The sequence below is a fragment of the Mytilus galloprovincialis genome, chromosome 6 (genome assembly GCF_965363235.1).
Source record: "Mytilus galloprovincialis chromosome 6, xbMytGall1.hap1.1, whole genome shotgun sequence".
Taxonomy (NCBI): Eukaryota; Metazoa; Mollusca; class Bivalvia; order Mytilida; family Mytilidae; genus Mytilus; species Mytilus galloprovincialis.
Window position 1 is genome coordinate 13,669,007 of NC_134843.1, and position 13,573 is coordinate 13,682,579.

General features: G+C 30.7%; 2 protein-coding genes and 1 long non-coding RNA gene across 5 annotated transcripts in view; 2 read left to right on the top strand and 1 right to left on the bottom strand.

The window, feature by feature from the left end:
• Nucleotides 1-13,573, top strand: part of LOC143078990 (uncharacterized) — a 142,234-nt gene that overhangs the window by 87,499 nt on the left and 41,162 nt on the right. The gene's annotated exons all lie outside the window — the stretch shown is intronic.
• The window catches only part of LOC143078989 (uncharacterized), a 52,808-nt gene that overhangs the window by 24,618 nt on the left and 14,617 nt on the right, over nt 1-13,573 (top strand). For 2 of the 3 annotated variants that reach the window (XM_076254078.1, XM_076254079.1), the window contains 5 exons: nt 274-433; nt 915-1,054; nt 1,604-1,693; nt 4,593-4,739; nt 11,224-11,287. In XM_076254078.1, coding sequence (XP_076110193.1) covers nt 274-433; nt 915-1,054; nt 1,604-1,693; nt 4,593-4,739; nt 11,224-11,287 — 601 coding nt within the window. The remainder of the gene's footprint in view (nt 1-273; nt 434-914; nt 1,055-1,603; nt 1,694-4,592; nt 4,740-11,223; nt 11,288-13,573) is intronic. The other variant, XR_012979320.1, reaches the window with a different exon arrangement.
• LOC143078988 (uncharacterized) lies at nt 1,822-4,442 on the bottom strand. Its single transcript, XR_012979319.1, has 3 exons — nt 3,914-4,442; nt 3,135-3,203; nt 1,822-2,372 (listed from the first exon to the last, which is right to left on the bottom strand). It is a non-coding gene; the product is annotated as an uncharacterized LOC143078988 (long non-coding RNA).

Sequence of the window (13,573 nt, forward strand, 5' to 3'; positions counted from 1 at the left end):
TAACGTGGAGTCAATTGCCTCATTCTCCCCAATATACTATCTTATTAAATCATTCCAATATCACAGTCTCTTTCAGATTTTCTCCATGGTGTAGTTTATATCCTGCTGTGTTTTATGTAGTCCTTAATTTTGTATGTTACATGTTGGTAACAATTTAATTTGACATATCTAGACAATAGGCATGATAGGCCAACATACAACATGTACATATGCAACTTGATACCTTGAATTCTAATGTATTTCAATTTACATGTACATGCATTATCTTTGTAGCCACCTGTAAGTTCACATCAGCAGCGCCCTCCAAATTCACAGATTGTGACTATTCAACCACAACAAGCACAACCTCCGAGGGTAGTCAGACCAAATACTCAACCATCAGTGACATCATCAGTTCCTACAGTTGTATCTCAACCACCATCTGCAAGTCAAGGTAGATAACTCAAAATTGTCATGAAAATTTTATTTCATAATCCATACATTGCTCATTTTCTTGTTAAAAAGAAAAGTTCAGATGAAACAAAAATATAATTTAAAACCAATTCTCTTCACAATGACTCAATGACAGTAATATAACAGACTTTGTTTCCAGGAACTATGATACAATAAGCAGTCTCTTTTCTACCATGATTTTCAGCAAAAATAAACCCTATTCCCAATTTCGAAGTTTTAACTTTTACAGTTTTATTTTCTTACCAAATAAAGGGAAATGATATTATAGACATGATAAATAAAGCTGTCACACCTTTTTCAGTTCTGAACCAGATAGGTTAATATTCAGGGACAATAATGCACCAATATAGTGATAAACCAGGTAGATTTTGATATTCTTAAACTAAGCATTTTATTAGATGATGAATAGAAATTATTATTGTTTTGTTTTTCTATCATCATTTCTTAATTTATGTTTACAGGTTCATTACCAGGTCATCATCAACAACCATTAGATAATGTGAAAAAATGTAAAAATTTCTTGTCAACTTTGATCAAACTAGCAGAAGGTCAACCAGAGCAAACTGTGAAGAATGTCAGAGAACTTATACAAGGACTAATAGTAAGTATATTTGATACTGGACTTTTTTCTAAAAATTAATTCTGCAAGGATTGCATATTTATTGGAGAAGATTTTAACAGAAGATTACAAACTTTTTGACATTTTGTTAATGACATTTTATTGCTATTATTTATCTAAAAACTATATATATATCACTAGCCCATTTTTTAAACTTTGAGTAAAATTTTGGGTTCTTAATCATATTAATGCTAGTCAACTTCATACTTTATTTTGCCTTTTTCAAGTTTTTAATTCGGGCATCACTGAATGACTGATGAGTCTTTTCTAGAAAAAAAACACAAATCTGGGGTACAAAATTTGAAGCCTGGTATCCATGATGATTTTATTCACAGATTTTTTTTTTTTTTAAATAAACATCTTTTCCTACTTCGTAATATAATGAAATAAAATTGTGTGAAAAAACATGTTTACTACAGTTCATATAGTATGCTATGTTTTACCACAGTGCTTACACATTTATCAATGTTTTAGACCATGCATATTTTTGTAATTTATGATATATACTCATATATTTAATATTTATTACAGGACAATAAAGTTGAACCAGAACAATTTACTGAAAGGTTACAGAAAGAACTTAAATCATCACCTCAACCATATTTAGTGCCATTTCTCAAGGTAACTATAATAAATAGCCTTTATAGGAGTGACTTTTAATTAAATGTTTCCCTTAATTTCAGATTAATTTAATCAGTTTCAATGTTTCTACAAAATGAAGTGTTAACTAGCTTTATTCTATCTTTTTATTTGGGTATACATTTACAATTAATTCTCCATAGGCGGTAATGGTAACGATTTCCTCCGTTGCTCAGTCCATATCGTTTACTTGAACATGTATGATGGCTCATATCGAAGCTGATACATTTATACATGTCTGGTTAAATTTTCGGGGTGGCAAGTGAGATTACTTTTTTCGCAAATTGATGGACCCCGGAAGATGGTGAAAAATGTCACTCTCCTCATGAAATAATCCCAAAATTCTGATCATAAAATTCAATAAAAAAATTGTCCTTTCTAATAATTTATTTCAGGTCAAATCTACATCTTTCTTTTCTCATCACACCAGCTCTATAAAACAGTTCTTATTGTTCATTTATGTCCATTTTTAAAATCACAGCATCCACAATTGTATGGCGGACTAATATTTTTTTTAATTACGTCATCTGAGTTCCTCATCTCAAGGTCTATTAGGGATCCTGACCCATATTGAAATTCATACTTCTGATTTTTCCAAATATTTTTATGTGATCTTCATCGGTATAACATTTTGAATAAATCTGTGTATTTTTGTCCATTTCTGAAAAAAAATAAAGTTGTTTTAGCACTTTACGGCAATGACACTTTCGTCGCTATATTCATTTATTTTGAATACAATGTGTTTGTATAATTAATTTCTTCCAGAATACCTTCACTAGTCAAAACAAGGACAAATCTTCTGATTATAACCTTTAATTACAATACACAGACCCTGTTAAAGCATTCTATAAAATTTTCTTGTGCCTTAAAGTGCATTTTGACAGAGAAATTATGCAAAAATGAAGATTATATAAAAAAACCAACACCAAAATAATTATTCTTACTAGTGGAAATCTGGTATTTAAAACTGTGGAAAGCACTCTTAACTACTTGGAAAGTCATCCTTATCATATAATTAGAGTGCAATATAGTGCAAATTTTCAAAACTTGTCCTTTCACATAATTCTATTTGAGAAAAAATGTTTTTAACATGTATTTCAGTGAAAACCTTTTATTAGTGAGAAATCCACATGAGGTTTTAAAGGAAACATTGTGACATCACATGTATTATGGCGTCATTAAATAATGACAGATCAAAATAGAGCTAAATATAGTTTGCAGTGTTACGTGAGAAACAGTTGCCGCAAGATTTAACTCGAAATATTGAGTCGAAACGATCTGTAACTAAGCCTTTTCATTTAATACCAAGACCATAGCAACAGTTTTCATATTTGCATATTTTTAACATACCGACTGTAATTTCAATTGCATAAATACCATAAATAAACAATTTAGAGCTTGCCTAATAAAGCAAAATGCTTACCAGTTATTCAGGACTTTTTAAAACCTCTAGTTTGCCATCTCAGGTTAAAAAGTAATGATATGTCTGGAACTGAAATAAGACAAAAAAATTACTCAGGCTGTGTTATCATTTGATTTAAATACAGAAGTACTATTGAGAGAGAAAAATCTAATTCTTGAAAGTTTAATCACAAAGAAAGACAAATGCTTCTCCCTTGTGGCTTATAATTAGTCACCTTCATTTAAACCTTTTATTTTAGAAGCAATGGGTAGTAGCTAACTAGCTTAATAGTTGAATAGGTGCAGAAATATTGTTTTCAAAAAGGTTTGACCCTCCCCCTTTTTCACTGAGAAATGACAATATCTATTGTTTTGCTCAAGTGTATTAAAAATATTAGTTCATGATTTTCTTAAAACATGTACATGTTTTTTCTGTTTTTTTGCATATGATATCTACTGACCAGGGGTCAAATCATTGGATAAAAGCACATGCGATGATGTATCTCACTTTACTCGTATGAAGTGTGTTATCTCCCTTGATTATCAGGTATTCCTGTAGACCGAAGTGATAATTGCATAACAAAGACTATATTGTGTCATGTTTACTTACAATTTAATAATATTTAAAAGTTGTTTCTTGCCTTTTTCAATATAGTAAACAAATTCCTTTCGGATCTCTCGGAAGTAAACAAAGTTATGATTGTGCCTAAAAAAAGTGTTCAGCCCCGTGCCAGTAATGCATTTTAAAATATTTATCTTAAACCATTTATAATAACTAGGTATAAATGAAAAACTACTAACCATCATTTTCGGAGGTGTACAAGGTGAAATCATCCATAAATCAGCCTGAAAACTTCTGGAAATAAGCTTCTAATTTGGGTATACATTTACAATTAATTCTCCATAGGCGGTAATGGTAACGATTTCCTCCGTTGCTCAGTCCATATCGTTTACTTGAACATGTATGATGGCTCATATCGAAGCTGATACATTTATACATGTCTGGTTAAATTTTCGGGGTGGCAAGTGAGATTACTTTTTTCGCAAATTGATGGACCCCGGAAGATGGTGAAAAATGTCACTCTCCTCATGAAATAATCCCAAAATTCTGATCATAAAATTCAATAAAAAAATTGTCCTTTCTAATAATTTATTTCAGGTCAAATCTACATCTTTCTTTTCTCATCACACCAGCTCTATAAAACAGTTCTTATTGTTCATTTATGTCCATTTTTAAAATCACAGCATCCACAATTGTATGGCGGACTAATATTTTTTTTAATTACGTCATCTGAGTTCCTCATCTCAAGGTCTATTAGGGATCCTGACCCATTTAATAAACAACATTAAACATGCATTTCTTTATAATTTTAAGTTGCATTCTATGTTCTCTATATTTTTTCTACATAATCCATACATTGCTCATTTTCTTGTTTAGAAATATAATAGTAGGTGAACTCATACATTGATATAATTTCAGAAAAGTCTACCACATTTACGGCAGTCCTTGCTAGAAAATAAGATGCATATAGAAGGAGTAAAAGCACCTCCAATAGAGGTTATGAAAGGCACGGCATTCGGTAGTTCAAATATACAACCACACCCAAGCCACATAAGGTTTCAGCAGGTAATTATATGGATACATTCTGGGATTAGAGAAGAGACCATACAAAAACAAATTTTAACTTCTCAGGCCACTTTTTATAGCAGTGAGACTTTTGTGGTATAAAAGATCAACAAGTTATTGCACAATAGTTTCAAAAACAAACTGAATATGTATTTAGAATTTTCAAATTCATAATTGGGACACATTTTTGGAAAATGACGCAGTCATTGTTCCATTACTGGCGACCTGAACTTCATTACATTTCTCTGCCTACCGCGCTTGGTTTCGTTTTTACTATTTTCTATACAAACTGGAATCTGCTTGTGTTATCATTAATTATGCATGAGAGGTCATTGTGTAGTAATCAGCCAGGAACCAGTTTACAAACTAACTGGTTTCTGCTTGTATTCCACTACACTCGGACAAAGTGTTGTAGTTTGACGGGAACCAGTTTAGAATTTGTAAACTACAAAACGTAATCGGTTATTGTTCATTCCGTTTTGGTGTTTCATACCGACTTTTATGGTTTGAATAAGCTTAAGACCCTTCAAACATTAATGTGATAGGTATATTAAAGACTGTTTTACAAAAGGATGGAACTGTTTTGCTTTCAAAGTCGTACTATAGTGATATCTGTTATGTACGGATTTCCACTCTCACCGGTTAATTTCTTTTTTTACACGTGCTTTTGAAACTTCCTGTTTAAACATCGCAAGTTTTAAAATTGTTTTTTGAGTGAATTTAACTTATTTTAACAATCATGAAGCGTTCCAGAATCATTTTCAAGCAGTTTCTTCTTCTCTTTGATGATGGAAAATAGGTTTTTCTCAAGAAAATACCGCAAACGATCGCAGAGGAATTGAAACGTACAAGTCAAGTCGGCACCTGGTTAAATTGGCATCTAGTCAAATCGGCACCTATTTGACGTCAATTCGGCATCCAATAATATTTGTTATAATATTTTCTATTCAATTAATTAATAACTGTTACCAAGTACATAGTGAATATGTTGTTGTGTATTTAGGTAAACAACGAAACCAAAGTGAAATTATGTTGTTGTGTATAAAGGTAAACAACGAAGCCCTTACCCAAGCTGTTGTTTTAACAATTAGACAATTATTAAAAAAAAATGGAAAACTATGAGTCCCTTTCAATAAATCAAACTTTCATGCCAAATAATAAGCAAATTTAAGGTGGTTTTTTTTTCAGTAAAGTTTAAAAAGCATTAAACAAAAAATCCTGTAAAATGCTCAACTGGTTTAAATAATGCATAAAAATATCCAATATCTCATGTATTAGTCCAAATAATTATGACGTCTGGCAAGGCTATTTTATTTTTTTTCTGTGACGTCTTCCTACGAAGTTCGTAGGAAGGCTTTCTTAGGAAGGCGTCCCAGAAAAAAATTAACATAGCCTTGCGGTCATAGAAAGGTGTCCCAGAATAAAATTAAAAAAGCCTTGCCAGACGTAATAATTATTTTGACTACTCATATATATATCATTAAAAATACACCAAAAATGTCATTTAGTTGAGAAAAATAAATATATACAAAATGTACAATGAACACCCAAAAATGTGAAAGTTAGTATTTAACTCTTTTTGCTTAAATACTGAAAAAAATTCTGGCAACCCCTTACTTATTTTTACTCTTTTTGCTTAAAATACTGTTAAAATATATATTTAACATGGGTGACGAATTGACTATATCAGGTGTCGATTTAACCAGGTGCTGATTTGTCCAGGTGCCAATTTAACCAGGTGCCGGTTTGACTAGAATTCTTTGACAAATGTTTGAAATTACCTGAGTTTCATTAGACCTTTGATAACAGTAACAAAAAGATTATTTACTTAATATTTTGTGGTATCAGGTCTGTTCGCGCCCAATACACTTTCGCACCTTGCAGGTTCGCACCTCGCACGTTCGCACCCAAGGTCCGTTCGCACTCTACTCATTCGCGCTCAATTTTAATTTTCAACTTTAATCTTGGTATTATCAACTTTTAATCTTGTTATCATCAAATTTAATCTTAAAATTTTCAACATTAATCACAGAACTGTCAATTTAAATAGTAGAAATGACTGACATTTTTATTTTAAGCTCATAGTTTATTGTATTTCTCAATATATACTTTATCTTTTTAATTCGCGGCTTAATGTTTGGTAAAATGTAAAAGCAAAATAGGCATGTGTCTGAAGTCTTAGATAGCTTCGAGAAGCATAATATTTATGATGGGTGTAACTTCCTTGTAATGGATAAACGTGAATATGCCAAAACGTGGGTCATAATTTAACAAGTTTATATATATACGACACTAATTACAGAGGATGAACTTGAGGTCACTCCGATGTATTGTTATCGCTTAAATTTCCGTCATTCATAAATAAGTGTCAAATTAGTTTTGGGTTTTCAACACCAGTGAAAAAAGTGCATTTTCATACCTGCGATTTCTGTTCTCCGGTTGTACGATGTTTCAACAAAATATGGAATAATTTCAGTTGTTGATTTAGTGGTGAAAATTTGACTGAATTATATCTTAATAAATACGATTTTATATGTTTAATTGGTGGTTCAGAAAGAGGTCAGGTGCTCTTGTTCATTCATAAAATATCGTTCATTCATAAATTTATCGTAAAATAAAAATCACTACACAGGTTATACGTGTAGTGTAAATGACCACCTGTAATCTAAAAATAGCGGTCTCACTAATAACGACAAGAAGAATTTTAGCGACAAGAAGCGTCAAGAATGGACAAAAAGAATAAATTAAGCGACAAGAAGACTATTTAGCGACATGAAAACTTCTCGTATCGCATTAGGATGACACATATCAAATGAACAATTATGTGTGGGACTTAGTTTTAAGAAATGATGTCAAAGTAACACTATGAAAATATTTTTAGTAAGCTGAAATATAATATATTTATTTTTTACATGTTTATGTCTTGTAAGTTATTTTATTTCTGTCCCATTTTTATACGACCGCAAAATTTGAAAAAATTTTCGTCATATATTGCTATCACGTTGGCGTCGTCGTCGTCGTCGTCCGAATACTTTTAGTTTTCGCACTCTAACTTTAGTAAAAGTGAATAGAAATCTATGAAATTTTAACATAAGGTTTATGACCACAAAAGGAAGGTTGGGATTGATTTTGGGAGTTTTGGTCCCAACATTTTAGGAATAAGGGGCCAAAAAGGGCCCAAATAAGCATTTTCTTGGTTTTCGCACTATAACTTTAGTTTAAGTTAATAGAAATCTATGAAATTTTGACACAAGGTTTATGACCACAAAAGAAAGGTTGGGATTGATTTTGGGAGTTTTGGTTCCAACAGTTTAGGAATTAGGGGCAAAAAAAGGGCCCAAATAAGCATTATTCTTGGTTTTCGCACAATAACTTTAGTTTAAGTAAATAGAAATCTATGAAATTTAAACACAAGGTTTATGACCATAAAAGGAAGGTTGGTATTGATTTTGGGAGTTTTGGTCCCAACAGTTTAGGAATAAAGGGCCCAAAGGGTCCAAATTAAACTTTGTTTGATTTCATCAAAAATTGAATAATTGGGGTTCTTTGGTATGCCGAATCTAACTGTGTATGCAGATTCTTAATTTTTGGTCCCGTTTTCAAATTGGTCTACATTAAGGTCCAAAGGGTCCAAAATTAAACTTAGTTTGATTTTAACAAAAATTGAATCCTGGGGGTTGTTTGATATGCTGAATTTAGAAATGTACTTAGATTTTTAATTATTGGCCTAGTTTTCAAGTTGGTCCAAATGGGGGTCCAAAATTAAACTTTGTTCATCAAAAATTGAATAAATGGGTTCTTTGATATGCCAAATCTAACTGTGTATGTAGATTTTTAATTTTTGGTCCAGTTTTCAAATGGTCTACATTAAGGTCCAAAGGGTCCAAAATTAAACTAAGTTTGATTTTAACAAAAATTAAATTCTTGGGCTTATTTGATATGCTTTATCTAAATATGTACTTTGATTTTTGATTATGGGCCCAGTTTTCAAGTTGGTCCAAATCAGGATTCCATATCAAGTATTGTGCAATAGCAAGAAATTTTCAATTGCACAGTATTGCACAATAGCAAGAAATATCTAATTGCACAATATTGTGCAATAGCAATTAATTTTCAATTGGAGTTATCTTTCTTTGTATAGAATAGAAGTTGATAATATATGTTGGAAATTTGCCAGACATGACTATGATGTCATTTTCTATTTTTATTTGCCAATAACTTTATGTAAATAACTTCATTGGAAATTTGCCAATATAAAATGTTGCTGATGAAGTTTTTTTTATTGTTTTATACAATAAACAATGTATATTCACTTTTACTACCAACCAATCTTTACCATTCAGTGATAACAAGCACTTTATTTTACATTTTAATATTTTATGATGTATTTAAAAGAGTAGTTATTGTTGCAAACTCCATTAGAAATTTGAATTGATATCAGTTTTGGAAAAAGGGAAACGGGGATGTGAAAAAAAAGGGGGGGGTTTAAATTTTTCTCATTTCAGATTTCATAAATAAAAAGAAAATTTCTTCAAACATTTTTTTGAGAGGATTAATATTCAACAGCATAGTGAATTGCTCAAAGGCAAAAAAAATATTTTAAGTTCATTAGACCACATTCATTATGTGTCAGAAACCTATGCTGTGTCAACTATTTAATTTTAGATTTAAAAAGTTTGAAGAAGAAATCTTTAATTGATTTGTAAAATCTTGACATTTGTTTTGTGTAAAAAAAAACATGTAATGTCAAAAATTTGATCACAATCCAAATTCAGAGCTGTATCACGCTTGAATGTTTTGTCCATACTTGCCCCAACTGTTCAGGGTTCGACCTCTGCGGTCGTATAAAGCTGCGCCCTGCGGAGCACCTGGTTCAACATTAGCGTCTCGAAAGGTGAAATGTTTTAACTGAATGGTTAATTTAAATTAATTATGAAAATTGTTAAAAATAAATAAATAAAAGTAATTATTGCCCAGTTACAAACACTACCAGGGGATAATCCATAATTACCCCCAACTTTAGCCTGGTAAACTTGTTGTCTCCTTGTGAAATATAAAACATATTAAAAATGATTTCCTGCTTAAGTCTTTTATTGATATAAAGTCAAAACCTTCTTGCTTTTCACTAGACAACCATGTCCTGTCAGGTTTAATTCTTATATATGTAGATGAAAAATAAAAGTCCCCAAAATATTAACATGGTAGCAATTGCTTTTACATCCTTTAAGGCTTTGATTTTTTTTACAGAAGAGTGTCCACCATGCACTTGCACTGCACTATAATAATAGTAGAATAGAATTATCATATACAAATAGATGAAAATTAGATATACATGCAATCGTAATATTAATAATATATATAACAACAAACCAGTGTATTCTCTACGACTATTATTATATAAGTATAATAGTCCAAGGTATACTGATTTCTTGCACTACAATATAATAGTTATTACGGTGAGGTTGAATTTCCAGTCATTTATTCATCATCCAAGCACGAACTTGTATCAGAAAAAAATATCTCTGTAAATTAACCCAAGTTTCAGGTATAGAGATGTGATCTGTTTCTGTGACATGTGCTTTTGACCATCCACAAGAACCTGCGGTCATCCGATGTTCAGTATTTCAGTACTTTGATTTTTAGTTGTTTGTGACATTCTATATTGATATGCATTGTTATTTCCTAATTATATATTGATTTTGGGTATGTTCGACATATCGTATATACATATGTTAATAAGAATCTTATATTAATGGCCAATTGTGGTATTTAAATCAACCGAAGACTTTAAATTTACATAAACATAAATATCCCTGAATGTATGCATATAAAAAAATAAGATATAATATTCTGTGTATATATTTATAAATAAATTGAGGTACCAAATATTAGTGAACGCTACATACGAATGGGTACATTTGTAGACAACTATGACGTACCCCTACTAAACATTTTGATGTTATTTCTTCGTTGGACAAACTTTGTTCCCTGTCGAGCAAACTTTCTTGAAGAAGTCTGTTTTGTGCAAACGAAACGCGCGTCTGGCGTACTATATTATAATCCTGGTACCTTTGATAATTATTGAATCTAGTTATAGGCAATCAAATGACAATGGCAATTGTCTGAAGCATATTTTGTATATCCACAATTCTCAATCTTTGAATCCTTCAAGCAATGTCCACCATGCCAATTTTGAGAAAGCTCTAAACATAAAAATTATCGAAATATTGTTTTACACCACAACGTTTTAATGTGTGATACATGCAATAACAAATGACAGCGTATTACATTAATGACCTTTTTCCAAACTCAAATTTAAAGAAAACGAAAAAGCTGACGAGTTTTAAAACTGAAAAGACAAATTTTAAAATTTGAGCCGTCTGTTTATATCATTGTTTTTTCACATTTCTGGATGTACTTCTTTTATACAACATATTAGTTACTAGACTATAATAGGTTCTTCACATTTCTTTTATATTGACAGACTGCTACGAACAACACCCAGAGGCTTCCTCAACAGCTGTCAGTGGCATCAAAAATTGTCGAAGGTTGTAAATATTCTATGATTTTGTTTTTGCATTTGTTATGTTTCTATTATTTAAATTTTGATATATAGTTAATGATCAAAATCATATATAGGTAGTACATTTGGGCCAAGTTCGTATATCTTTAAATAAAACTATCACCATCCTAACGATAAGTTATTACACCACATGCTCCCTACCAGCAAGGGAAAAGTTTCTTGTTATTCATCTATAAGTCTTTCGTCAATAATAGTTGTAACATGACTCACTAAACATTTTAACAATTATTCGCAGTATTATTTGGATATGTCTATGGTCAAATTTTTAAAGAGAATTGTCCACAATCTATTTATGTTACTGGATAATAAATCAGAAACTTTATATCTAATTGTATCCTAACTCTAAAAATATTGTCAGATATACTTAGAAATAAATCCCTCCATATTCAATGTCACTTATTGCTGGTTAAGTATGAATTTAAAATCAGAAATTGTGTTAAAAAATCAGGTTTTAACTATCGCAGGAAAAGTTAAACTTGATAGATTTAGCTATTATTTCATTTTAACTGATTCTTTATTGATTCACCATTGATTTACAAATATTTGGTCTGCTCAAGGTAATTGAGTAAAATGCTTTGGACGCATTACATTTCTTAAGTTTTATTTTCTTTTTTATGTCATAGTTACATAGTGATATAATATGAAAATATCTTACAATAAGTGCAGCAAAGTGGTTTAAAATCTATAATTATAAAACCTTCTATTAAATTGGAACCAAACTTTAATACATTGTCATTTATAATAATCGAAAGATTCCTAATAATTTTAATCATTTTCAATAAGGACAAGACCATACTACGCTAAGAGAATGAGAGAAACCGGGTGTGCAGAAAATATTTCAATATACAAAAAAGAAGATGTAGTACGATTGTCAATGAGAAAACTCTCCACAAAAAAACAAAATGACGTAGATTTTAAAAACCTTTAGACAACGTGCAGCTTTCAACAAATAGCAAATCCCACACCGTTACAGCTTTGAATTACCTTGATATTACTTAATGTAAAACAATTCAAATGAGAAAACTAGCGTCATCTATGTAAAAACACAATGAACGAAATATATATGATAAATATAGCAACATACAACAACCATAAAATTATAAAGTTATAACTTGCGACAGGCACTTATAACATGTGGTGAGGTTAAACTTGTTACATTGCATGTATTTGCAGTTGAATATGCATATGTTGTTTCAAGTATGAGACGAAAAATGCAAGACTCATGGGAAATGTAGTGTTAATTATGAACAATACAGATTACACAAAATACAAAAACTTTTCGGTAATATATACTCCATGATACTGACGTTGATGGCATCTTAATTACGTGTTAAAGTGTTTTAATTGTCTTTGTATAATTTTAAACTTTATTGTTTGTTTTTACAATTTACTTTTGGCGTGATTTGGTGACAATTTTATGTCTTTGTTTTGTTCACACATTATTGTCAGTATTTATCAGACTTCTATGCTACTGTCACACACGTTATAGTTTTAATCAGTTATTAAACCAGGAATAATTCCAAGAAAAGTAGACAGAGATAAATTATAAACTGAAAATACATCATTTATATTAGTTGAACATAAAAAAGATTTATATCGTGAATTCTATTCGTGTCTACTATGTTGGAGATTGTCACTAGTTGACGATGCACATAGGCAAAGCTGAACGACGGATGCTCATTAGAGCCTCTAGTTTATGGACTATAGTGTATTTGAATAACGTTTTAGCAAATATTAAGTCAAAAGCTTAAATACATTAGATGGGATTAAATTTATGTGTTATCATATTGGTCTCAACGAAAACTTCTTCCCAAATATATATGCAAATATGGTATGAGTGCCAATGAGACTACTCTCCATCCAAGTAACAATTCATCAAATTAGGGACAAATGCTTTACTATTTAAAATGAAGCTTGTTAATTGTAATTTTTGTACATTTTGCAAGGAAGAGCCTGAAACTATAGAACATTTACTTTGGGGTTGTCATATTGTAGCCGACATTTGGCACAATCTAAATTCATGGATTTTCGATAAGGTTCTTACTGAAATTCAACTTAATTTGAAACTTGTCATTTTTGGCCTCTATGGAAATTATAAACTGAATTTTATTAAGAATAAAGTTATATTACTGACGAAGTACTTTATTTACAGATGTAAGATGCAAGATATAAAACCTAATATAAAAGGTCTTCAAAATTACATAAAAGAAAATAACATATTTCTTCAAAATACTTAAGTGTGGAAGAACAC